Source organism: Microtus oregoni, unplaced genomic scaffold, assembly GCF_018167655.1.
Source record: "Microtus oregoni isolate MIOR12 unplaced genomic scaffold, Mior012 000026F_ref0000081, whole genome shotgun sequence".
In the NCBI taxonomy this organism is placed as follows: Eukaryota; Metazoa; Chordata; class Mammalia; order Rodentia; family Cricetidae; genus Microtus; species Microtus oregoni.
In genome coordinates, this window is record NW_024543085.1 from 35760435 (window position 1) to 35787770 (window position 27336).

Sequence of the window (27336 nt, forward strand, 5' to 3'; positions counted from 1 at the left end):
GCTCCTTTCACAACATAGTAACATTAGGTATATTTTCCAGGTCAAACAAAGATATATTTTAGATAGACCTGTCATCTTCAAACACTTCAGAGATCTACAGAATATGGCATTTAAGATGTTTTTTATAACATAGGCTCTTTTTTTATGAAAATGAGATATGTCTACTCCTGGCATCACCAATCTACTTCATAGACGATAATGGGCATCAAGAAACTCCACAAGGAGTTTGCTTTCTTTCTGGCAAAAGTAAGCCACTGGGCAAGAAAATGCCCTTGCCTCAACTGCTGACAGTATGCTGTCCTAATTGGACAAGTAGGACACAAAAGAAAGTGACTGCCAAACATTGCCAAGACAAGGAGGGAGAACCCTTCACAATATCCTGCTTCACTGAAAAGTCTGTTGGACATGTTAGGCCTGTAGATTGAAGATGGATACCCCAGTATTGCAGAGGAACTTTGGGTGACTGTCCAGGCAGCCAGCTGTTTCTGTCATTACTGACATTTTTTGGAAGTCACTTCCTCGCACTTCCTGCTTACTCAGTTAATATTATTTTCTTCTTGGGTCTCTGAGGGAGTTGAAGACTAGATAGCTGTAATAATAGTTTTCCTTATTTTACCAGACACAGAAAGCAAGTTATCCAAGAAAGTAAATTAGGTACAAGACTTTGGATTCACGAAGATAGGGTAGATATGGAATATTTTCCCTAAATTTGTAAAATTCAAGTGAACTAGACATTGTTGATGTATTTATTGCCTGTATATATTGTTTGTAGTTATTGTACTTACTGTATATAGTTTTGCTTTATTATAGCCTTTCTATTTTAGACAAAAAGGGAAATACAGAGATATATTATTTGCGTTTTACTAAATAAAGCTTATTCGGTGCAAAGCAGCTACACTAATCAGCCATACAGGTCAGTCAGTGATTGCACATGTTTTTAATCCCAACAGTCAAGAGCCATAGAGGCTGGGTAGTGGTGGTGCACACCTTTAATCCCAGCACTAGAGAGGAATATAAGATGGGAGGATCTGAGGATTCGTGGAGGCAGGATCACCCACTTTCAGTCTGAGGTAAAGTTAAGGAGCCAGTAGCTGGCCGCTTTCCTTTTCTAATCTTCAGGTTGAACCCTAGCATCTGTGTCTGGGTTTTTATTATTCATGCTACATGAATAGGAATGGGCTGGCTACAAACATTGATGAAGGACTTGGAGGGATGTTAGAAATATGTATTCTGGTGATGGTATTGGTTACATGAATACATTTGACAAAATCTATGGAAAAGGCATGCCTACAACGGCAGATTGTACTGCATGTGGATTCCAATTTAGTAAGTCTGATTTTAAAAAGAAGTTGGCCCTTCAGTTTTCAGGGTTGCATTTGAGGAGCTTTGTAGGAAAACAAATGGAAAACTGATAGGAGTGTTTGCCCAGGATGCACAAGACCCTTGGCCCAATCCTCAGCACCACAGTGCAAAAACAATATGATACAAACCACAAACTTTCTTGGACCTGAATAGGAGGGGAGGACATAAGACAAACAGCTATCCCAGAGTCATAACTTAAATGAATGGAAGCAGCTGTGGGAACCAGTACTGATGTAGCAAAACCTGAGGTTCTGAGTCGTCAATTCTCGAAGTTCTAATCTCCTTGGCACCCAGCCATATGAGTTTCCTATAATAGTTTGAGATATAACTCCAGGAGTTTGATAAAGATCCTACAATAAGTACTAGAAGTAGGGAGATGAAGGGTTTTGGAATACTCTGAAGCAGTCATCTTGCAAGGTCTGCATCAGGAGAAACTATTTATTCAGACCCCAAGCTTCTCAAATAGTATTGGAACTCAACAGGATTTCTGGACTCTAGTTGGTTCTGGGCTTCTATATGAAGGAAAATAACCCAACTACAACCTATTCTTCAGCCCTTCTCTAACTTATTGGGGTAGAAAAGAGTTGAAGATTAAAATGGAATGGTAACTGGACAGTCTTCAAATCTCTGTAGATTATACAGTATGCTTCTATATAACACAAATGTCAAGGAAGAAATCTTGAGAATTTTAAAGTATTTTGAACTAAATGAAAAAAACTTCTAACAACTTGTGGGAGGCAGTGATAGTTGTGGTTAGAGGAAATTTAAAACATGTAGTATATGCATTATAACAGAGGCAAAGCAAGAGTAAGTGTGATGTCACACTGTAGAGGCATTCACGTGGGAAGGTGACTCAGGAGGAGTGTAAGTTTGCGATCAGCCTGGCTACAAAGTCAGACATTGCCTCTGAAGTCAGGAAGAAAAGAAAAGCAAGTTAATCTAGAATTAACACAAGGAAAGACAAATTATATCCTGAGTAAACAAGTGAAAATAATAAGAATTCAATAAATTGAAAACAGAAGTCAATGGAAAAGCTGGTTCTTGGAAATGATAAATAGGTCAACAAATCTCTAGCCTGGAAAAATAAAAACTAGAAAGGACACAAATGCTTAATTTTAGTGATGGAAGAGATGATGTCACTGCTGAGCCTATGGACATGGAAAAGATTATGAAGGAAAGGATGGTAACTCTAGGCCCAAAAGTTTGATGACCTCGGAACAAACCAATTCCTTCAAAGATGGTTTGCCTGTATGTGTAATACATAGTATTTACTTTTGATGAATAGTGTGTGTGTGTGTGTGTGTGTGTAATTTTCAAGAGATTGTCAGAATGTACGTAAGAAGAGTCTTGTATCTTGAATGAAAGAATCAACAGTAAAAACATGCAGAACATCTTTATAGTTCTAGAAAACAAGGAAATATATCTTGGACCCTGGAGTGTAGTTTGCTAAGATAACTTTAAGTCCTGTCCTTTAGTTACCATCTGGCTGTTTGAGAAGAAAGTTTTTCTTAGGGGGAAATGACTGAATTTCTTACACTGATTAAAAGGTGCTGTGTTATCATTGTGTATTTAAGTACCACATTTCCCAGTAACAGGCACAGTGGAGTGATTCAGTCAATGTTACATAAAGAAATGGTCAGTATCTTATATAAGCTCCAAATCTTTCTCTATGAATCTCTAAGAACTTTGTACTGTTCTGATTGCTAATTCTTTCACATGCTTTCCTTCTGCTTTCTTAGAATATTAAGAAGTAATATTTCAGAAGTCTAACTTTTCCTGACATTCATCCTAGGCTTCTGAGTATGTGAGGGTGGGTGTGTATGCACACGTGTGTGTGTGTGCTGTGCTTTCAAGCAGGTGGTGTTTACCTTTTACAACCAGACCCTCTCCATGTTTCCCTGTTTAGACACATTACAGACGCCACATTGCCATTGTGAAAGGAGAGACAGTTCCACTTGATATCTTGCAGATCAAGGTGAAATCTTTCTTTCAGATTTTAAATAAGGAATCAAAGTAATAAGGACATGTTGGGAGGCAGAGACAGGCACAACTTGGTGAATTTGAAGCCAGCCTGGTCTACAAGAGCTAGTTTTAGGGCAGGCTCCAAAGCTACAGTGAAACCCTGTCTCAAATTCCCCCCCTCCCAAAAAAAGGGAAGAAAAAAAAACCTCAACCTCAAAGACAGACATTGGTTCAGAGTAAAGGGTTGGACAAAGAATTTCCAATCAAATGTACTTAAGAAGAAAGTTGATGTAGCTATTCTAATATCCAACAAAATAAACTTCAAACTAAAATCAATCAAAGGAGACAAGGAAGGATATATTTGTATCAGGAAAAGTCAATCAAGAAGAAATCTTAGTTCTAAATATCTATGCCTCAAATACACAGGCCCCTCATATGAAAAAGCCTAAAACAAACATTAAACCCCACACACTAATAGTGGAAAACCTCAACACCTCAGTCTCACCACTGGACAGGTCTATCAGACAGAAACTTAAAGAAATAAGGAAACTAACAGATGTTATGACTCAAGTTGACTTAACAGACATCTATAGAACATTACATCCAAACATAAAAGAATATGCTTTCTTCTTAGCATCCCATGGAACCTTCTCCAAAATCGAACACATCCTCAGTAACAAAGCAAACTTCAACAAATACAAAAAAGTTAGAAAAACTCCATGTATCTTATCGGATTACCATGTCTTAAAGTTAAAATTCAATACCAATGGTAATTTCAGAAAGCTCACAAACACATAGAAAGTGAACAATACTCACCTTGAATGGGTCAAGGAAGAAATAAAGACATTAAAGACTTCCTAAATTTTAACAAAAATAGCTGCATGACATCCCCAAACTATAACACACAATGCAAGCAGTCATAAGAGTAAAGCTCATAGCACTAAAAGCCTACAGAAAGATGCTGATAAGATCCCATACTAGCAAGTTAGCAGAACATCTGAATGTTCTAGAACAAAAAGAAGCAATCTTACCCAGGAGGACTAGATGACATGAAATGATCAAATTGAGAAATGAAATCAACAAAATAGAAACAAAACAATACAAAGAATCAATGAGACAAAGAGTTGCTTCTTCAAGAAAATCAACAAAATAGACAAACTTTTATCCAAAGTCACCAAAAAGCAAACAGAGAATATCCAAATTAACAAAATCAGAAACAAAAAGGGACATAACAAACATGGAGGAAATCCAGAGAATCATCAGGTCATACTTTAAAAGCCTTTACTCCACAGAATTAGAAACATAAAGGAAATGGACAATTTTCTGGATAAATACCACTTTCCAAAATTAAATCAAAACCAGATAAGCAAATTAGATAGACCTATAACTGTTAAGGAAATAGAAACAGTCGTCAAAAGTCTCCTAACCAAAAAAAAAAAAAAGCCCAGGACCAGATGATTTCAGCTTAGAATTCTACAGGATTTTCAAAGAAGAGCTAATTGCAATACTCCTCAAATTGTTCCACACAATAGAAACAGAAGGAACATTTCCAAACTCATTTTACCAGGCTACAGTGCCTTGGTACCCAGACCATACAAACACACTACTAAGAAAGAGAATTACAGACCAATCGGACTCATGAACACATGATGTGGGAGTGATTTCTTATTAATAAAGAAACTGCCTAGACCCATTTGTTAGGCCAACCCTTAGGTGGGTGGAGTAAACAGAACAGAATGCTGGGAGAAAGAAGCTGCGTCAGGGAGTCGCCATGATTCTCCCACTCCAGACAGACGCAGGTTAAGATCATTCCTGGTAAGCCAGCTCGTAGGCTACACAGATTATTAGAAATGGGTTAGGTCAATATGTAAGAGCTAGCTAATAAGAAACTGTAAAAGTAATGGGCCAGGCAGTGTTTAAAAGAATACAGTTTCCATGTAATTATTTTGGGTAAAGCTAGCCATGCGGGCGGCCGGGGACACAGTCCCACTGCTCCTTATTACAACAGAATGGTGCCCAACGTGATGGACTAAATCCACTTAAAAACCTGAGAAGGCTTAAAAATAAGGGAGAGAGAGTTTAACACAGATTTTTGCTGTTTGTTGGTGGCGTGCTGTAGAGAGATTTCCTGATTCGGCAACAGCAGCAGAAAAAAACGCTTTGTCATTTTAAAGTGCAGCTTCTTGGGGCTGTGCTGCCAGCGTAAACTCTGGCTTAAAAGCATTTCAATGGCTTTTATGGGACTGGATGTTTGTGTTCCCACTTGGGATCGGGAGGAGAGTGCTCTGAGACCATGCTGATGGCTCAGTGCTCCCCACCTGCACCTGGGCAGATGGCCGAATCAGGCTTAGGCAGGTGGAAGAGCATGGCGGATTCCTGCCGCCATACAGAGACGTGTTTTCAGACTGTGCAGTGCTCTGTGTGTCAGATTTGGCTGTAACTTGGATGAAAAGAATTTCTGTGCTGCATGCTCAGTCTCAGAATTAAAGTGCTGAGTGCCGCTCCTACTTGGCGGCCCCAGAGCTAGCACAAAATGGTACATCCTCCATTTTGAAATTTTCCTGACTCAGCAGCAGGAAAAAACTGGCTGTTTTAAAATGCTGGCTTTCTGGGCTGTGCCGCCATCGCAATCTCTGTCTGGCTCCTGTGGGAGACAGAGCTTTTAAATGGAGCATTTGGAGTAAAGCTCTATGGCTTGCTTGATGGCAATGTGGACTGCTGTGTGCCTGGAACTGTGTGTGGCTCAGGGGCACCAAATAGCTCTGAGGCAGGAGTGGTTCTGCTCAGCTCTGCCATGCTGAACAGTGCTGGTCTCAGGCAGGAACTACCGTAATTACTGTAATAACAGCGCAGTTAAGGTTTGGACTGGGCAGGAAACAGGCAGTACCATATTACTTGTACATGGTGCAACTTAAGTTTTTAAGAAGTGCTTAACATTTTAAGAAATGCTCCTGATTAGTAAAAAAAATACAGATTGACAATAAAACAGATTCAGACAGACCACTAAATGGATCACAGTGTTGGATGAATGTACGTAGGCCTGAGAGAGAGAGAAAAAAAATACATATAGATAATAAAGTTAATGCCTTAAAAAAAAGGTAAAGTCTTTAAAGAGACAGAATAAAGTGATAGAGTAAAAATAAACCACATAAAAATGAAAAATTCACAGAGAGTCTGGATTCTTTGTATTATTGTGCTTTCTTTAAAATTTTTGACTGTAAAGGAGCTAAGTACAGAGAGACATTTCATTATATGGGCTGCCAAGTGGAACCAAAACGGATATCATGAGGGTATGACTTCAGAATTTGGTTCTAAGGATATGATGCTTTTGAAAGGGTCTTCTTTTGTTTTCACAGAGGACCAGACCCTGTGGATTGCATCTATCCCGATATGGTATGATAGACCATGACCTCCCGAAAAGTTCCTGTGAACACCCTCAAAAAATTACTTCACTCAACTGCCAACTGAGATAAACCTGGCACACAGGTTACACCCTAAATGATCTGATTAACAGCGCCCCCATTCAGCAGGAAGCAGTTTGGAGAGAAAAAACTGTGCCCATGTTCCCAAAATATTGTTTATAAATGTTCTTTTACATTTAAAGGGGGAAATGATATAGGTATGAATAATTTGCATTGGTATGGATTTTAAGGTCAATTTTGTTATATGTATATGTATTTCTTGATCTTGATTAAGGTATTGTGATTGTGTAGTTCATTTAAAAATGTACTGTATAATTAAGAAATATAGGTTGTTAATGGATAATCATCGATAATAGTCAAGCTTGTAGTCATGTTACTTAGATTTTCTAGATATATAGAGATATATTTCAGATAGGCATTCTTCATATCTCTCAAAGGCTGCAGAATATGGCATTTAAAATATTTTAATAACTTAGGACTTTTCATGACAATGAGACACTCTGCTCCTGGCAGCACCAATCTACTTCAGGAAGAAGATGGGCACCGAAGAGGATCCTTATGGAGTTTGATAGCCATTTGGGCAAGAAACTGTTCTTGCCTGGACTGTTGCATAAACTGGACACAGAGAACCTGCAGAGAGAGGACTGCTAAACTTGCCTAAAGGTGAGATGGTCTTTCGGGGTTCCTGATTCATGAGAGTCTGCGAGACATTCTGCAGGACACAGCAGAAAGTGACTGAACTGTGTTTGGAATTTCCTGCATCATGGAAATGTCTGCTGGATACTATGGGCCTGTAGGCCGAAGATGAATGCCCCAACGGTACAGAGGAACTTTGGGTGACTGTCCAGGCAGCGAGATGTCTCTGTCGTTTATTTCTTATTTGCTTAGGTAATATTATATCCTTCTGGAGTCTTTGATGGAGTTAAAGAATATATAGATAGTTATAGTTTTCCTTAGTTATGATAAAAGATAAAGTAGATATTAATATTGTAACTGTAATTCTTACTTGATAACTGTTTTGTTATATGTAATTTACTATGTTAAAGTTAAAGCCTTTCTTTTTTGTTTAAACAGAAAAAGGGGAAATGATGTGGGAGTGATTTCTTATTAATAAAGAAACTGCCTAGACCCATTTGTTAGGCCAACCCTTAGGTGGGTAGAGTAAACAGAACAGAATGCTGGGAGAAAGAAGCTGAGTCAGGGAGTCGCCATGATTCTCCCACTCCAGACAGACGCAGGTTAAGATCATTCCTGGTAAGCCAGCTCGTGGGCTACACAGATTATTAGAAATGGGTTAGGTCAATATGTAAGAGCTAGCTAATAAGAAACTGTAAAAGTAATGGGCCAGTCAGTGTTTAAAAGAATACAGTTTCAGTGTAATTATTTCGGGTAAAGCTGGCCGGGTGCCGGGGACACAGTCCCGCCGCTCCTTATTACAACAAACACATCATGCAAAAATATTCAATAAAGTACTGGCAAATGATCCAAGAACACATCAGAAAAATAAACACAGTGACCAAGTAGACTTCATCCCAGAGATGAAGGGATGGTTCAGCATACAAAAATCTATCAATGTAATCCACCACATAAACAAATAAAGAAAACCACATGATCATTTCATTACATGCTAAAAAAGCCTTCAACAAAGTTCAAAACTCCTTCATGATAAAAGTCTTGGAGAGAGCAGGGTTACAAAGAACATAACTAAAGATAATAAAGGCAATAATATACAGGAAGCCAACAGCCAACATCAAATTAAATGGAGAGAAACAAAGTGATTCCACTGAAATCAGGAATAAGCCAAGGTTGTCCACTCTCCATATGTATTCAATATAGTACTTGGAGTTCTAGCTAGAACATTAAGAGAAGGAAAGGAGATCAAGGGAGATACAAAGTGGAAAAGAAGTCATACTCTCACTATTTACTGATGATATGATAGTATACATATGTGACCCCAAATATTGTACCAGGGAACTCCTACATCTCATAAGCACCTTCAGTAATGTAGCAGGATACAAGATTAACTACCAAAAAAAATTAGGAGCCCTCCTTTTTACAGATGATAAACAGTTTCAAAAAAAAAATCAGAGGAACATCATCCTTCATAGTAGCCACAAATAACATAAAATAATTTGGGGCAACTCTAACCAAACGAGTGAAAGACCTGTATGACAAGAACTTTAAAACTTTGAAGAAAGAACTTGAAGACACCAGAAAACAGAAAGATCTCCCTTGCTCTTGATTAAGTAAACATAGTAAAAATGGAAATTTTACTAAAAACAATCTAGATATTCAATGCAGTGCCCACCAAAATTCCAGCCAAATTCTTCACACACCTCAAAAGAACATTAATCAATTTTATATGGAAAAAAAAACCAGGATAGCCAAACAGTCCTGTACAACAAAGGAACTTCTGGAGGCATCACAATCCCTGACTTCAAACTCTACTATAGAGCTACATTACTGAAAACAACCTGGTATTGGCATAAAAACAGATAGGAGGACCAATAGAATCAAACCGAAGACCCAAATATTAATACACACCTATTAACACCTGATTTTGACAAGCTAAAAATATAAAATGGAAGAAAGAAAGCATATTCAACAAATGGTGCTGCCATAACTAGATATCAACATGTAGGAGAATACACATAGATCCATATCTATCGCCATGCACAAAACTCAAGTCCAAATGGATCAAAGACCTCAATATAAAACTAACCACACTGAACCTCATAGAAGAGAAAGTGGAAAGTACACTTCAAGGCATTGGCACAAGAGATCACTTCCTAAATAGAAACCGAGTAGCACAGACACTGTGAGAGCAACAAATGAGACCTCCTAAAACCAAGAAGTGTTTGTAAAGCAAAGGACACACAACAAGACAAAACAGCAGCCAACAGAATGGTGAAATATCTTTACCAATCCCACATTGGACAGAGGATTGATCTCCAAAATATACAAAGAACTCAAGAAACTTGACATCAAAAGAACAAGCAATCCAACAAAAAAAAATGGGTATAGACCTGAACAGAGAACTCTCCACTAACAAATCTCAAATGGCGGAGAGACACTTAAGGAAATGCTCAATACCCTTAGCCATCAGAGAAATGCAAATCAAAACAATTCTGAGATTCTGTTTTACACCTGCCAGAATGGACAAGATCAAAAAACACTTATGCTGGAGAGGATGTGGGGTAAGAGGTACACTCTTCCAGTGCTGGTGAGTGCAAGCTTGTACAGCTGCTTTGGAAATCATTATGGTGATTTTTCAGAAAATTAGGAAACAATCTACTTAAAGCCCAGCAATACCACTTTTGGGTATATATCCAAAGAATAATTTGATTTAGAAATATATTTGCTGACTGTGCCAATTAAAGGTCATAGAAGCCTGGCACATTGCTGGGCACTCAAACTCTGGCCTTTAATTACTGCTATCTTAAGAACAAAACCACCACCACCAACAAAAACGAAACTCTACCAGGACTCAGTGAAAGGATGATTACCAAAGGGTAGGTAAATCTCAGGTAAAAAATCACTCAAAAAAAAAATGATGGGGACATATCACAGATGTTAAAGGTCAACCTATTGGTGTGTGGCTATAAAAGCTATTAATCATTATGGATTATAATGTCCTACATAAAAATGAACAGTTCCTGAGGTCCAGGTGATAGTACTGAGGAATTGCCATGTTGTAAGTATAGAAGGAACGGTAGTATATTAACCTTGTTATTTTTCAGTCATCGTTTTGATGATTGGTTTTAGGTCAAGATCATCTGTAGAAACTGAATGCAATGGGTAGAAATCTGTTGAGGAAACAAATCTGCAAGCATTCCCAAAGTTCGTTACTTAGTTGTTAAAGGGGCAGATGTGTATTTGAAATAGAGAAATGTAGCATATGCTCCTTTGTCTGATCATGAGGAAAACTGACCCTGTCTGCCTTCTGGAAATGATGTCACTGTATAGTTTTCTGTCCCAAATGTCAGTAAATCTAAACCTAACCAAGAGAAAGTAATGAGAAAAATCCAAACTGTGGGCAATTTAGACTGTCCTTCTCAAGAACGGCATTGTCAGAAAATTCAGAAGAAAGTCAGTGGTCTATTCCAGAGGAAAACCTACGAATCTAGTAAAGAATCCTGGCTTTGAAGAATGAAAACCAGTTGTAATCATGGACTTTGTTAGAATAAGTAAAGATACTTGTACATGGACTGTATTTCAACCTTAGATTCTTCAAGAGTGATTTAGGTATTGCGTTTCCACCTAGGTAAGCCCATATTTCAGGTAAGTAATTGCTGATTCTGGGGTAATATCTAGAAGTGCAAACCTAGCAACAATACACAACATACACAGGGGCAGGAGAAAGAGTACTAGCTGTCCTTTTAGAGGATCCAGATTTGATTCTCCACACCCACGTGGGGCAGCTCACAACAAACTACATGATGCTCTCTTCTGGCCAGTGTGGGCACTGAGGGTATGTGGTGTGCAAGACAAACAGGCAAATATACACATAAATAAAATGAAAACAGCTACGTATAAAGAGAAGACTTTGGCAATGGTGACTCTGGGTGAGAGGTATAGATGGTGTTCATTGTACTGCTTACAGTTTTGCCATTACATTGTTTTCCAAAATAAAAAAAATGGGGGTGAGAAAGAAATAGTTCATTAGTAATTTCAGTTTTTAGTCAGTAGCTTTTAAAAGTCCTAGAAAAATATGCATATTGGGGTAGGAGTTAAACAAGTATTCTTTCTTCATCCCACTTAAAAACAATACAAGCAAAGCCAGGCGGTGGTGGTGCCTGCTTTTAATCCTAGCACTCAGAAGGCAGAGGCAGGCAGATCTCTGTCAGTTTGTGGCCACCCTGGTCTACAGAGCTAGTTCCAGGACAGGCTCCAAAGCTACAGAGAAACTCTGTCTCAGAAAACCAAATAAACAAGCAAAAAGAACAAGCAAAACAGAACAAAAATGGCTCAGAAGTCAGAGCTGCAGAGTTAAGTCATCCTGCAACTGTGAACCTTGTGTTTGTGTACAACTGACCTTAAGATGTGCCAGCTCCATTCTGGATGAGCGTTTAAAATCCACTCATTTTGTGATTTTATAAGAACTTTTAAGTATCTATATACTGTGCCATGATCCCAACTTTCACCCTGAAAGTTGATGTTATACTGCTTGAACATCCCTAATCTGACAATCAAAATGCCAAATGGTCCAAAATTAGAAAACCACATTTTTTATTTGGCATTAGGAATTCTCAATCAATAGTTTTTTACAAATATTCAAAATTTGAGAAATTCCAAAATGGGGAACATTTCTAGCATTATGCTTTTAGGCTAGGGATACCTAACCCATATGAAGCTTCCAAGTACATCTTTATAATTGGTGAACTATGGTGAAATATTAGTTTAAGATGTGTTACATTCATTTATGCTGTGGAATATTTGTTTAATGATGCAGAGATGTGTTACATTTTTTATGTTTTATTTGTTTGACTGTTGTAAATCTGTTACTTTGCCTCCTTAAACCAACTGATTGGTCTAACAAAGAGATGACAGCAAGGTAGGATTGGGATAGGCAGGGCTGGCAGTCAGAGAGAATAAATAGGAGAAGACTAGTGTAGCAAGCTGCGTGGTGTCACACCTGATGGAGATGTATAATCAACTCCTGAGATGGCTAAGGCCTGACCTATGCTATGATCACGCGATGATCATCAGCTGCCTGCACATGCGTGAACCTATGGGTAGTGCCCACCTGGCAATTTGGGGTTGGCAGCCCATGCCTACATAAGGGCTGAGAGAGGTTTGCCCGAGGAGAGAGGTCAAAGAGAGAGGGAGAGAGAGGTTTGCCTGAGAAAAGAGAGAGAGGAGAGAGAGGGGAAAAAGAAGGAAGGAGAGAGGAAAAAGAGAGAGAAAGAGAAGGAGAAGGAGATAGATTGCTGTGAATAAAGTCCTGGAATAAACTGCAGTGAGAAGAGCTCCGGTGGTCGCGTCATCCTTGCGGGTCGAGGGTGGCCGTGACAGACTAAGCTTGAGAGAAGACAAGGATGCCAGGAGACAGCCACCCAGCCACACAGCCAGCCACGGAGGAAGAAGGAACGAAAGATATATAGAATAAAGAAAGCTAAAAAGCCCAGAGGCAAACATAGTTAAAGGGAAATGGGATAATTTAAGTTTAAAAAGCTGGCTAGAAATAAACCAAGATAAGGTTAGTATTCATATAAATAAATATCCATGTATTTTTGGGAGCTGGGTGAATGGCCCCAAAAAGTAAAAAAAAACAAAACAAAAAAAAAACAAAAACAAAACAACTCAACAACAGTAAATTTGTAAGTATACAGGCAAATCTACTTTAATTTTTCTACATGCAGCCATGTCTAGACTTCCCTTCATGATCTCATTAATCATACTCTAAATTGCAATTGATCTTTAGTGTATAATACAGCTAAATTGTTTTCAAAAAGCAAAAGGACTGTGATTAAACAATAACTAGGAGAGACTGCTGGCTATAAAGACATTGTTGTAAAATATGATCATTACCAAACAAGGTGAATCAATAGATTTTATTTTAATAACTCAGTGATTTAGTATTTGTTTTTTATGTATTAGAAGTGATATATTACAAAGTAAATTGAATTTAAATGGAAATTCTTGCTGTGTTTGTACTTAAATGTCTCATCTCAATCCCCCTTTTTATATATACTGATTTTGTAAATTGATGTCAGATTTTTCATATTCTGTGTATATTAATGACACAGCTCAGGAAATAGAAAAATTTTAATAAATTCTTAGAAAATGTGGAACAGTGGCTTCTACCCTAGTTTCTGAGGAACCAATTTAGTTTAATTGATATTTTTCCCTATTCTTCTTTCTGAAAATTGCATTCAGAATTTGAAGAAAAAGCTCTGTAGACAAAGCTTAATGCCATAAGCATTCTAGGCAATGCTAGATGCCAGTCCTTCCTTCCACAAGCACCATAACCTGCTAATATGAACTAAAGATTCTCCAAATTTCAAGAAATCACCAACTATAATGGTATCATATTTGGCTGGTTCACTGTTCACTGTGTGCTCACATCTCATTGAACATTTCAATTTGGTAAGGAAGTCAAGATGTGTTTCCTCCTGTGATGTATTATATAAGACCACAGGTAGGAGAGGGGCAAGAAACCATGTGGTCTCCTTCTTCAAAACCTATCTAGAGGCCAGCATCTCTTCTTCAGTCTCTTGTCCCTTTCTGGTGGCCTTTATCTTTTCTCAGAGCTCTCTGACTATGACCTTGCCTCTGCTTTGTAACAACCAGTGTGTGGTCACAAGTTAGGGCACATCACTTCTCTTCTCTAAGGCTTCGGTAGTATCTCCTCCCTGAATAACAGCCTTTAATGTCTTTGATCTGGTTCCCCTTGACCTCATCTGGATGGTACTGATTCGGGTCTCTGTTCAAATGATACTTATCAACTGCATCTTCTCTCATCCCCATATTAACTAGTCATTTATCCTCCTAGCGGTATCTCTGAAATACTTATTTTGGCTCCACTGTCCTCTCACCACATTGTTTCTAGTTTCTCTCTTGTGGGAACCTAGGAGCAGGATTAGCAGAAACTCTTGCTTACCTGGTAGTGTTATCTCCCTTTTACCTGCAGGTGCCTCACTGCTGGGTCTCTAATGGGCTCGTATGTGAATTTTTTATAGCTCCTCATGACATTGCATTTTGAGTTTGGAAATATATTTTAGCCTCATTTATTTGAACTCTAATTCTCAGGTTGAGTGTTCTTCATAGCCTCTTCATGCCCGAGTGCCTTAGCCCCTGGCCCACTGCTCTCAGAGGAAGTTCTCTCTACTCAGCACAATTAATTAATTGTCTCTCTGTGCCAGTCTGCTGGTGCCTCAGCAGCCCCTCTCTGCTTGCTCTGCTCTCTCTCTCTCTCTCTCTCTACGCTATTCTTCCCATGCTTGTCTTAGTACAGAGAGTAGCAACGCCATTCTACTGCATGACAGGTGCACAGCAGATGGGTGAGCGGTCAGTGTCTCCTTGGACGGTTCTCCTACTGTGTGTTTCTCTAACAAATTCCCTTGCTTGGCTTGGACACAGTGAAATGATGCTGGTGCTGGGATTGAAGGAGCCCTTGATCCCATGAACACAAGATGCAACGTACTTTCTCCAGGACAGCAACTTCTCATGCCAAAGATCCTCCCTCCATCCCCCCTGCCCAGGTCTTGATCCTAGCTTATGTTGGCCATGGCAGAGAATTGATGGTATGAGAGAATCTAAGTTGGTCCTTCTGTCTTCTAGCAAACTCTGGAGTTGTGTGTAGTGTTGTACTTCTCTTGGAATGTGGGGCCTGGTATCTATCAGTCTTCAGCCATTGGAATTTAACTACTCAGAATTACAGCTAATACGTTCCCTTGCCAGTAGGTTCATGAGAACTAATGCAAGTGTGGATCATTCAAACACTCTTACCATGGCATAGGGTTAATTGCCTTAATATTTGAACTTACATATAAAATGTTTGGCTTGGTGTGAAGTGGACCTAGAACATTTTCTGGATACTATGAATTTGCTATATTCATGAAGCTAAATCAATTATATTTAACTTCCAGGGTGAAAAGGAGAAACCTGTGTTTGCAATGACTGGTCTCCGATGGGGATCCTTCAGAGATGCTGGCGTCAGAGTTAGTAAGGAAAGGATTGTTGTGTTCATACATGATGGTTCTTTAAAAGTTTTATCCTTTTTTTTTTTTTTGAGCTTGTAAAACAACAGTCTGCAAGTAAATCCTTTGGGTCAGATACCAGAATTGGGTTTTGGTAATGAAATAGGAGCGAGCACCCAGGTAAGAGTTTGGAGCCTATAGGCTGAATGGAGAAGAAATAGCCATAAAGAGAAGGGCACGTCTGATTGCACACATGTATCTTAGGGTCAAGGCTTTGCTGACTGCAAGAACAGGCTCAGGAGGAGTGACTGGCAGGCCGCTGCTGGCTCTCATGGGGATAGAATTACTTTTGGAGACTCATGTGGAATGAAGCTTCCGCCTAGGAAAGAAGTGTGGGCCAGCTGCCTGAGGCAGGACTGAAGGAGACAACATCCAAGATTCATTTCATTTCTAGTGGAGGTGCCGTCCTTCCTTAGCCTAGAGCCCAGGGCTTATGGTTGTAGGAGAGGCACTGAGGTAAGATTGAGTTAGTGTACAGCTCTCTCATCAAGACCCTCTCTCGCAGTTATGGACAGACTGCTAAACATTCTTCACAGAGATTGCTCACACGCTTCACTCTGTTGTCCCTGGTGATGGATTCCTGAGAGCGGAGTGTCAGGAGAGTCCTGCTGTGTCTCATTGCACCACAGTCGTAAATGCTTTGCGTCCTTCTGTTTGCGAGTGTGCCATGGTTATGCTGATGCCACAGGTTACCTTGGGTTTGATCTGTCATCTCGGATTCCCACAGCTCGCTGGGAGAATTGCTTAGCTTTCTCTGAGAAAGTCTGCTCAGAACAAACCACTTCCCGGTATCCTGGTCCGCAGTTCAGCACCAGTGCAGGTCACCTGTCTTAGGAACAGCTCATCTCCCTTCTCATATTTGGGCTGCCTTCTGAACCATGAGTTTTAAGATCTGCAGGTGGTCACATAACACCTTGGCTAGGACTGACTACTGAGTCACTTCTGGTGTAAAATAAGAACCATTCCCTTGCTGGCCACTGGAAGACTACAACTACAGTCAAGTTCACTACTGGAAAAGGTGCAAGGGACTGCTGATAACTTTAGAAATGGACAGCCTGAATCAGGGCGTCTTTCTACTTGGGAAAAGGGAGTATAGAGAGAGGACTTCAAAAATACCATAAAATACCAAATATCTACGGCCCTCATTGATACCCTCACAGTATTAATCTGAATGAAAATTTAGAATGGCTCCAGTTTGGCGTTATCTGACTTCCTTGTTCTGGGATTTGGGCCCAATTTACGGTGCCATCTTCCCTAATGGCCAATTTTCTGTTTTATTTTTAAGCCTTGCCCTTTCTCTGGCTGTGATCCCTCTTCCGACCTGAAGTTTTTTCCTCCCTCTTTCATCGTCTAGATTCGGGTCGCTTCCAGTCACTGTCTGCTCCATACCTGTGCTTTATCCTGTGTCTTTTATTTCACAGCGTGACCACCCTGTTTTCTTTCTTCCTTACCTTTCTTACCAGTAAATAGTGATCAGTTTATACTACAACATATGTAGTCACTTATTAGTATTATTTGGGAGCTATTAGCTTCTCAAATCATGGGTGCAAAGGTAGGAATTTTACAGTGTTCTTCTGAATTTTTCTCCATATATGTAATAGGAGCTAAATAAAAGCCTTCAGACAGGAATCAGTCAGGAGCAGTCAAATAGGTACAGCTACATCTAAAGAGTAGCATTTATATCACTTACTGATTGCAGCCTGGCATCTTCCTCTCTCTAGTAGCTTTTACACACTTAACAGTATGTAATGAATTTTTACGCTGCGGCTTTATACTTGGCATATTAAAGCTGTATAATGTGAGTAATACGACCCAGTCCTCTATCTTTAACACATTGGGTCACACAGCATCTATAATACACTATCTCTATGTGGCTTTATTGTTCTCTTCTTGTTGATCTTTTGACTGTATACTCAATCTATTCTATGGGTAAAAGTCTATATTATAATGACTTGTAAATTTAGGCTGTACATCTCTTATTAACTACAAGAATCTTTCTACCATCTAATTGCATATTATTAAGTATGCTATTAAAATTTATATTAAATTATGGCTGTATTATGCTACAGTCCTCAAGCCAATCCTCAAGAGCAGCCAGTCACAGCAGAGGTACAGTCCTGCTGCATTGATTGTCCTCGATGATTTCTAACACACTGCTAACTCTTCTCATTTTCATCGTGGTCTCCTAAGGTACTGGTATCTCGGTCCACTGAAGATCAAAGCAGCCCACTTTTTCAGCACTCTACAGGTAAAAGCCATTTACAATTTAGAACCTGACCTATGTTAGTTAATGCAATGTTTCTTTGTGATGCGTGTATTTGAGATATTAATTCCTTGATACAGAACCATATCACATGTTCCAACGCTAACATGGGGGCATTTGAATTACATATATGCAGAAAACATTCTCGTTTTGATAGACAAGCACCCCTCATGTCTGTCTGCCTGCCTGTCCATCTGTCCATCCGTCCGTCCATCCATCCATCCATCCATCCATCTATCTATCCATGCTCATTCTGTTCATGAAAAAAAAAACCATATTTATTTGTCTTGGATACTTGCCTTTGCTACTCATTCACACATCCTTGCCAGACAAGCCTTGAACAAAGTGACCCGAATGTCTGGATCATTAATATGTATATCTATATTAGTATCTGGGAATGGCCTGAAGATTTGTAGTGGATTACCAATAAATTAATTATATTAATTATATGGGAATACACACACACACACATACATATCACCAGATTTGAAACTGTGTTGGTTAAATAAGTGTACTACTGTAGTACTTGCTATACTGGACTGATGTAGAACATTTCCCTCATCACAAAGTTCTGCTGGGCTGTGCTCTATAGAGAATATATTAAAAAGTAATAAGGTCTGAGGTTGTAGCATAGTACAGTGGCAGAGTTCTTGTCTAGCATGTATAACGTCCTAGGTTTGATTACCAATGAGAGAATCGGGGGCATAGAAAAAAGTCTCGACTATTTCATATTACTGATAAAGCAAACAGGAAAATCACTCAATCGATGAACTATATATTGTGTTCATCTTTCATGTAGACCACAATTTGAGTCATTTCCCGAAGAATCTTACATAAATGATTTATGCTACCCTCAGACTATATCACATGTGGCTATGTGAGAACATTTAACCACATTTTATAATAAGGTTTTAAAAAAGTGTTCAGTTCCAAAGAAACAGCACCTGAAATCTCCATGTGTTACACAGCACAGTAGCACTCAGGGTGATGTGCATGGGCACAGACCTCTCTCCTAGCCTTCAGTAAACTAAGTTGTGACACTATTTTTGGCAGTGTCTATACAGAGTCTAGAACCCATGCATGCCCCTTGTCCTGGCAAGTATAGTTGTTTAGCTGTGGGCGTGAACAGTTAAATTCTTAGTGTACTTAGACAGAATTCTGAAACTACCGTGAACCAAGAGGTTGAAAAGTCCTTTGTTCAGGGGATTTTTGAAAAGAAGATAAAATCTCTATTACACATTTTCTTTATTCTTAGTCTTTGGTGACAGTGTATTCCCAGGATATTTATTGCTTGTCCTCCTTTGCCGTTGTTCTCTGATGAGTGAATCTCTGTGATGCACTGAACTGAGCTGTGATTGCAGCTCTAGGTGAGCCACAGCCAGGACGCTGACTGCTCTTCTCCTTGTGCTCATTACAAAGGTCTGCGACACTGGGCTGTCGCTAGTGGAGCACATTCTTCTTTTCTTTTTTCCCCACCGCTTTGCAAAGCAAATAAGGTAGATATTCAGATACTGTAGCTGATGTAATAGCTTGAAGTGTTTATCATTAAAATATTATCTCCAAGTATGAAAACAGCTTTAGGAGTGTAGAATGTCAGAAATTTAATGTCTCTTAATAAAGCATGTTTATTCTTTAACAGCAACACATTCAATAGGTTGATTAAATGAATATTATGCTTTTATTTAAAGTAATATGTGATCTTTGTATTTACTAATGTGGCAAAATGCTAACCATATATGGCTGAGTGAAAATCAACTTAAAATGATTTTCATGAGATGGTTGGTTTCATTTTTATTCAAAAGAGAAAAGCTGCCACATGAAAGTGAGCTTTGTGGAGGTGACTGATGCATTGTGGAGGTGACTGATGCATTGTGGAGGTAACTGATGCATTGTGGAGGTGACTGATGCATTGTGGAGGTAACTGATGCATTGTGGAGGTGACTGATGCATTGTGGAGGTGACTGATGCATTGTGGAGGTGACTGATGCATTGTGGAGGTGACTGATGCATTGTGGAGGTGACTGATGCATTGTGGAGGTAACTGATGCATTGTGGAGGTGACTGATGCATTGTGGAGGTGACTGATGCATTGTGGAGGTGACTGATGCATTGTGGAGGTGACTGATGAAGACAGGGCTCCAATTTTATTTACTCATTTCAGTAGCCAGTTGTTCGGGCCAGTTTATTCGAGTGCCGCCCATCTTTTCCCCCAGAGCTGTGCAGGTGGTTGAGCCACCCAGTGTGGGTGCTGGGAACTGAACTCAGCCCCTCTGGAAGAGCAGCTGCTAAGCACTCTTATCTCCTGAGCCATCTCTTCAGCTCCATGATTTCTGTAAATATTTTAGAGTGTTTACTAGGTTCCTCATAAAAGTTTCATAAGGTTGTCTTGTACTTATAGATCAATTTGAGGAGAAATGGCATTTCTATAGTATTGACCCTTCTGGGATATCAATGTGATGTATCTCTTCACTTACTGATGTCTTCAATTTCTCTCAATGGAGTTTTATGGTTTTCTCTATAATATTTGCCTGTTACTGAACGCACTGCTGGTTATCTCACTTTTAATGCTATTATCAATATAGCTCTTAAAATTTCATTCTCTAACTGACTAAGGAAACAGACATGTAATTGACTTTGTATGTGTGTATGTGTTGATGCTGAATCAGCATCCTAATTAAGTTCTTATTAATTGTGTAGCCTATGGGTTCTTTTAGATTTGCTATATCAACAACAAACAGAGCCAGTTTTGTTTCTCCCTTTTAATGACTTCATCTTTACCACCCTTGTCTTTCCTTACTTCCTGTGGGGCCTTCCGTGCTGCACAGGATCAGTGCTTATGGGAGCCGTTGCCCTATGGGAGCCGTTGCTTTGTTCTTGAATTCGGTATAATTTTTTTGGATATCTTTTATTAGATAAGGAAGTTTCTAATAAAGAAAACTTTCAAGGTTTGCCAAGAGTTTTATTAACTTTAAATATCTTAGACATTAAATTCTATCAAATATCCTTTCATCTTCCTTTAACACAATCAGGTTCTCATTGAACCTGCCAATATGAGTTGATTTTTGAATGGATATGAAAGATGGAGAAGGCCAAGATATAGAACAAGCAATAGCTTTACCTTTGCACCTTAAACACTGAAGAAAAATCAATGAGATGACTGTTGGCAGAACTGGCCAGAAACAAACAGCGTAGGGCAGGGATCCCGGAAAGGAGGCCTTTGGCTGAGCTGTGCCTGATGTCTCTCCCAGGCCCCTGCTTGACAGAGGCCGCTGAATGGAGACGGGGCTCACCAGGGACCCAAGGTCTCCTTAGGGAAGGCATCTTTGTGAATTTAGGGCCATCGGGGCGATGAGAATGCAGGGCAAAGTAAAAGAAAGCATCCTTGAGGGGTGAGCCAGGGATCCACAGATGTCTGTAGCCTTCGTCTGCATGTTCACTGATGTATGTATATGAGAAGCCACCTGAGGTAAAGAACTCCTCCCAGGAACCCGGCCCATCCTAGGAGATTCAGGCACATAACAAGACCAGGTAAACATGAACATAGTTGTCAGTTCTTGGGTGTTGATGCTTTCAAAGGCTTTTCCTCAGTAATGGTAAAGGCTTTTCCTCAGGCAAAAGTAGTCTGCGTCCAGGCTGATATTTCCTCTAGTAAAATCTGGAGACTAACAGAAGGTGCCACTTCCAGGCCACATCACTGCCTCGAACAAAGCCGCAGAGTAGCTGTCACTGGAGGCTAACCACAGGCCCACCCCACCAGCCGCCTTCAAGCGAGGGGTCGCTACATTTTCACCAGTGGAGTCACACAGATTCAAGTTTCTGTGGATTCTGTTGGAATGCGAACACACTAACACATTAAGTACTGCATGGCTGTTTTATACTGCAGAACCTAGTGCAGTCATAGAGACTTCTGATAACTCTCTCTGGCTGTTACCAGAAAACACATGCTGCAAGCTTAAATATGCTGTTTTCTTTCCCCTTATCCTCTGTGAAATAATTAGACTTGGTGAATAGATCATTTCCCTCCTGCTCCCGGCCAGCTCCCAATGTCATGTCCCATCATCCCCCATATCATTGTCCTGGCATCTGCTGAACCTTTGCTCCTCCCTCTCATTTCTCTGTCATGTTCCTCCCTGGCTCTCACCTGCCTCTGCAGGTCGAGCACAGTGGGCAGAGTGGCCCTGTTACAAAAGCCATAACATTACCCTCCTTGGAGCCCTGCACGGCTCTCCATTTCACCCAACCAAAAAGACACATTCCTTACAGTGGTCTGCAGAGCCCTGCCAACAAGATGCTTTCTTCCCCATCTTCATCTGCTTCTCTTGGCCCTGCCACTCAGTCTCTTTCAGACATGTGGATTTCTTTTCCATTCTCTGTACATTTCAGGGATTCTGCCACCTGAAGGTCTCTGCTGGGCACTCCCTTTGTGTGGATGGCTTGTTCCTAGAATAGTGGTTTCCAACATATGATCAGCAGCATCAGATTCCTGGATATGGTTTGAAATAAAAATTCTTGAGCTTCACAGAAGGCCCCTGAGTGAGGAACTGTAGTGAAAAGTTCACTTGTTCAACTGGCCGCCCAGAACTGATATAACCACACAGAAACTGTATTATTTAAATCACTTCTTGGCCAATTAGCTCTAGCTTCTTATTGGCTAACTCTTATATCTTAATTTAAACCTCTATTATTCTGTGTATCACCACGAGGTCGTGGCCTAGCAGCAAAGATCCAGCACATCAATCTCCCTTGGTGACGCCATTGTGTCTCCCCAACTCAGCCTTCCTTCTCCGAGCATTCAGTCCAGTTTTCTCTGCCTACCTAAGTTCTGCCCTATCAACAGGCCAAGGCAGTTCCTTTATTCATTAACCAATAAAAGCAACACATAGACAGAAGGACCTCCCACAACAAGGAACTCTGAGAACGATAGCAGAGTCTGAGTCTCTGTATAATAATTAACATCTAGCCAGCAAATACAAACAGGATCCTGATGTTGGCCAGCCCCCCTGCTGCACCTGCTGTTTGAAAACTGTTGTTGTAGATGAAGATATTTCTTCTTGCTCACCTCCTGGGCTCCTGCTCTCTTTAAAGTATTGCTCACTGGGGCTGGAGAGATGGCTCCGCAGTAGAAGATATTTCTACTCTTCCAGAAGATCCAGGTCTTCAGAGGACTCAGGTTCAATTCCCAGCACCCACACAGTGGCTCACAACCAGTTTATTCTAGTTCCAGGGGATCCGATACCTTCTTCTGACCTCCATGGACATCTTGAACACATGTAGTATATGGGTATACATGCAAACAAAATACATAAAGTAAATAAATATTTTAAAAGTTACTACAACCAATGTCATCTGAGGCTCGTCTATTTATGACATTTTATAATATATTCTGATGTACTTCTAGTATACCTATTTTCAACTGTATTCTGAAATATAATTATTGTTCTACTCCCTGCACTCTCTACTGTGAAATGTAAGTTCTTTGTGGGTTAAACTCCTTGTGTTTTTTTGTTAGTGACGTAAACCAAACATTTCGGGGATTGCTGAAATTCCGCTGGCACTCGGCAGGTAGCAGAGTGAAATGTGAACTCTGAGCAGTCATTAGGTCAGAGCATCGTGTGATTCCTAGTAGATTCAGCTGTGCTTTGGTGGTACCTGTGATGCTCTGGCAAGGGCTCAGAGGCTTGTGTATTTCTCCTGGGCCTATGTGTTTTGAACTCCAAGAAAGCCACACAGATGTGCTGGGTTGTTTCACAAAGCTGGGCTTTAATAACTAGGAGCAAAATGAGGAGGGCACAGTAATCGTGCCTCTTGCCACAGTGCTTCCCTACAGATTAATCTTTCAGGGTTTTGTATGGATAGAACCACAAAGCTTTACAGTGATTATTGGGAAATAGAAAGGGTTGCTTGTCATGTTTACATTTCAAACATTTTAAAGAACACAGACTTCTGTGGGTGACAGCTGCATTAGCCCAATTTCCATGTCTTAACGTTCATATTCTTCATCTTTCTAGAGCAAAGAAGACTTTATGAACATTTGCATCGAGCCTGATACTGTCAGCAAAGGAGATTCCATATCCATAGGGTAAGTGCCTGCCCTGTGGGAAATGGAGGTTCATGAAATAACTTGTGTTGTCAACCCTTTCTGTTCGGAGTGGGCTGTCTACTTCAGATGGAAACCCGGCAAAGGCCTTGTCTGTCTGTCTGTCTGTCTGTCTGAATCCTTTGCCGTCTGTAAAACAGAAGAAATCATGTCTGCTCTCTCAGGACTGCTTGTCAGTCTCCAGGAGGCTTTTGACAGTGAGCCTCACTCCCCAGTATCTCTTACTGTGCACGCATTCCCCGTCTCCCTGTTCCCAGAACATCAAGAACAAACTTGAAAGGACACCACATACCTGGACATTGCCCAGGTTTCCCTTTAGTAATCCAGTAGACTCTTCAGAGCCCTGCCTGATTTGTTAAGTCCTGCCTCAGCTGGAACTCCATTGGCTGAGAATTCTGTAACCCAAGTATCTATGGAGCTGTGTGTTCCCATGCCAACCAGTAATCTGCTCAACTGCCTTTGCATTGTCCTGGTGCTCCCTCTCGTGCCCACTTAGGGATTGGACATTGCTGCTGTTGCAGCTGCGTCTCCATGGCTGCGTCATTATCGATTCCAGCGTGGGCAGCAGAATGGCTTTCATTAATCTGTGTTGTCTTGCCTTTGATACAAATTCTTCAGATTCTAATGGCTCCTTGCAGCCTTTGATTATTCTCGGTGTACAGTAAAGGAAGAAGGAAAAGGCTGTCCCTCTACAGTGTGCACAGATCACACTGTATCTTGAGTGATTGTGGCTAGTGGTGGCAGCCATATTCAAATCTCCTTTATAAAACTGACAGCCAAACAAAACCTCCCCTGTATCCCTCAGTTAGATGGCGCTGTAGTCAGCATTCTTATCAGCATGTTTCCTTTTGGTTCCTAAGGGAAGTAAATGTGTGTAATTCATGTGTCTACTGCATATTGAAAAGGCTAGAGGGGAGGCACGCAGCAGACCAGAGCCCTGACAGAGACCAGACCCTAGTTTCAGTTCACTAGAATGAGGAAAGCAAGCAGTTCTCAGGAAAACCACAATTTAAGGGTGGCCATCAGGTACCCCGACTAGTCCTTCTGCAGGCTCATCAGGGTTCCAAAGCCCTTCTGCTAGCTCAGCAGATGCCCCCCAGCCTTCCACAAGCTAAAGATAGCTTTCCCTACCCTGCCACCAGTCAGTTCTCTCCAGTCAGCTCCAAGACTGATTCCTCCACCAATCAACCCCAGATATATCCCTCCTTCCTCGAATTCCATTAACTCCACTTAAATGGAGCCTATAAGCTTCTTTGGGGAGTGGGGGGATTGCCATTTTGCCACCCTAGTGTTGGAACCAATAAAGTGCTCTTGTTATTGTATATGTGGCTGTTGATCTTTCTTTGGGGGCTTCTCTTGGACCCTAACAAATATCTTAATGGAACATGGGGAAGCAGCTTTTGAAACGCTAATGACAAATCTATACAGGAAAGAATTCTTTCCAAATAAAGATAGATAATAGACTTTTTACTCTTTTTGTTTGTTTGTTTTTTTGAGACAGGGTCTCTTAGACCCAAGCTTGCCTTTAACTCCCCAGGTAGCTCAGGCTGGCCTTAAACTCCTGTTTGCTTTCCCCACTTTTTATATTTATCATAACTAGTGAAATGGGGTACATATGCATTGAGGTCAAGTGTATTTGTGCCCGATTGCTTTACTGGGGCTTGTGTGCTCTGTCCTGCACCAGGGCAGATGCCTATGCTGCTCACATGAGGGGAGCCAGGCACCAGAAATGGCGTGCTAGGCTAGGGAAGCCTATTACCTCTGAGTCAATGCCTCCGAGTGTCACCTACATGCGAGGATCAGACAGCATACTGAGACCTCAGTCAAGCAGGAAGCTCGCACCAGTCACAGCTCACACCTCTAGCCTAGACAGCCAGCCTCCGGGCCCTCATCTCCCTTGCCTCCCTGCTGAGGAGAATGTGGCACTCCCACGGATGTCAGGTCACCCCACCCCTCCTGTCAGCATCCCTCTGAGAGGGACAGCTGGCAATCAACAGTCAACAGGGGTGGGAAATCATCGGACACTAGTTATCACTATGCATCTATTGATTAGTGGGGAATTCCTGTGGTTCTTTAGACCACAGCCATATGCTCACATGATGTCTCTGGATGAGGGTAGGCATTCGGGAGCCCAGCCTTCGGTCCACCTCCTGTGGGTCAGCCCTTATGTGAAGATGCCAGGCGAACCGAAACAGAAAAGCATGTGCCTTCCTAACTGAATGGGCTGACAGACAACACTAAAGAAGGAAAGGATGGAGATCGCAGTGCTTACTTGCTAAAGGGACTGAGGAGCCTTTCAAAAGAAGGAGAGGATGAGGGTCCCTGTGCTCACCTGCCGAAGGGACCAAGGGACCTTTTCACTGAAAATACACCATACTGGGGACACTGTGCAGCACTGGGACTGAGGAGAGGAAGGTGACTAGAACCTGTTCTGGGCAAAACACAAAAATTACAGCCACAACAAAAAAAGGACTCTGACCAGGCAAGCTCCAACCCTGTGTTAGAAGTCCCTGTTCCGGATGCCAGATGTTGCCGGGCCCTAACGTCTTCCTCAGGGGAGGGGGCGAAAAGGTGAGGTGTCAAGGTCCTAGACACTGGGAGTCAGGTAGAAGACTTACAGCAGACTTATTTAACAACAGGGAAAAGCTTATAAACCCTCCCAGCACCGAGGTGTTCTGATCCATTTACAGTTGGCATCTCCTGCTTGTCTCTCATTGGTTAGGCACGATCAGGATCTCTGACAATGCCTGTTGCTAGGCACTCAGGAAACATCACTAGGTCGCTCCTTATTGGTCAGGGCCTCTGACAACAGGCAGACTCCAGGTTGGCTCCTTTTGGCCTGGTAGGGCCTAAACTTCCTACAGTGAGCTGGAGAGAGACCAGTGAGCCCTGGGAGATTTTGTTAGACTGACCTCAGAAGAGATACTTCCTCATCCATGAGGCCACAGAGGTGCACTCAGAACCCCTTCTCTCTGCAGGGAACTAAGGGCTCCTTCAGCATCGACAGCAAGGAGTATGAAGCCATGCCTGTGGAGGTGACGCTGCTGCCCAGGAAACTGCAGTTCTTCTGTGACCCACGGAAGAGGGAGCAGATGCTGCAGAGCAGACTAGCACATAAACGGGGAGAACTAAAGATGCAGGTGAAAGAAAGCTGAATTAGACAACCCTTGGAACAAAACAATTTCTTTGCTGGATTATCTATGTGGGCCAAGTATAATCATAATGTTGCTTTTAAGTGCAAGAGAGAGCCAGAGGGACCAGCTATTCTTTCCATTGCAAAGAGAAGGGGTTATTCACCAAAGAAGGCAGGAATTTTCTAGAGCTGACAGAGACATGAGCATAGATTTCCTGCTTAGTTTCAGGAAATTCAGCCAACACCTTGATTTCAGTGGCAGGAAGTGAAGACAGATGGGCCTCATCTTACTCGCTGCATAACTGTCCATAGGTTCAGTATCTCACAGTCTGTTGAACTGGGGCTTAGTTGTTTGTTGGCTCTTGACCTGGTGATTCTTTTTATTCCCTGTCACC

At 41.0% G+C, this 27336-nt stretch overlaps 1 protein-coding gene across 1 annotated transcript in view; it reads left to right on the forward strand.

The window, feature by feature from the left end:
* Positions 1-26939, forward strand: part of LOC121463352 — a 116019-nt gene extending 89080 nt beyond the window's left edge. Inside the window, exons 6-7 of the mRNA XM_041675527.1 lie at positions 23720-23790; positions 26787-26939. Of these exons, the coding sequence (XP_041531461.1) occupies positions 23720-23790; positions 26787-26847 (132 nt within the window). The 3' untranslated portion in view covers positions 26848-26939. The remainder of the gene's footprint in view (positions 1-23719; positions 23791-26786) is intronic.
* Positions 26940-27336: the final 397 nt, after the last annotated feature.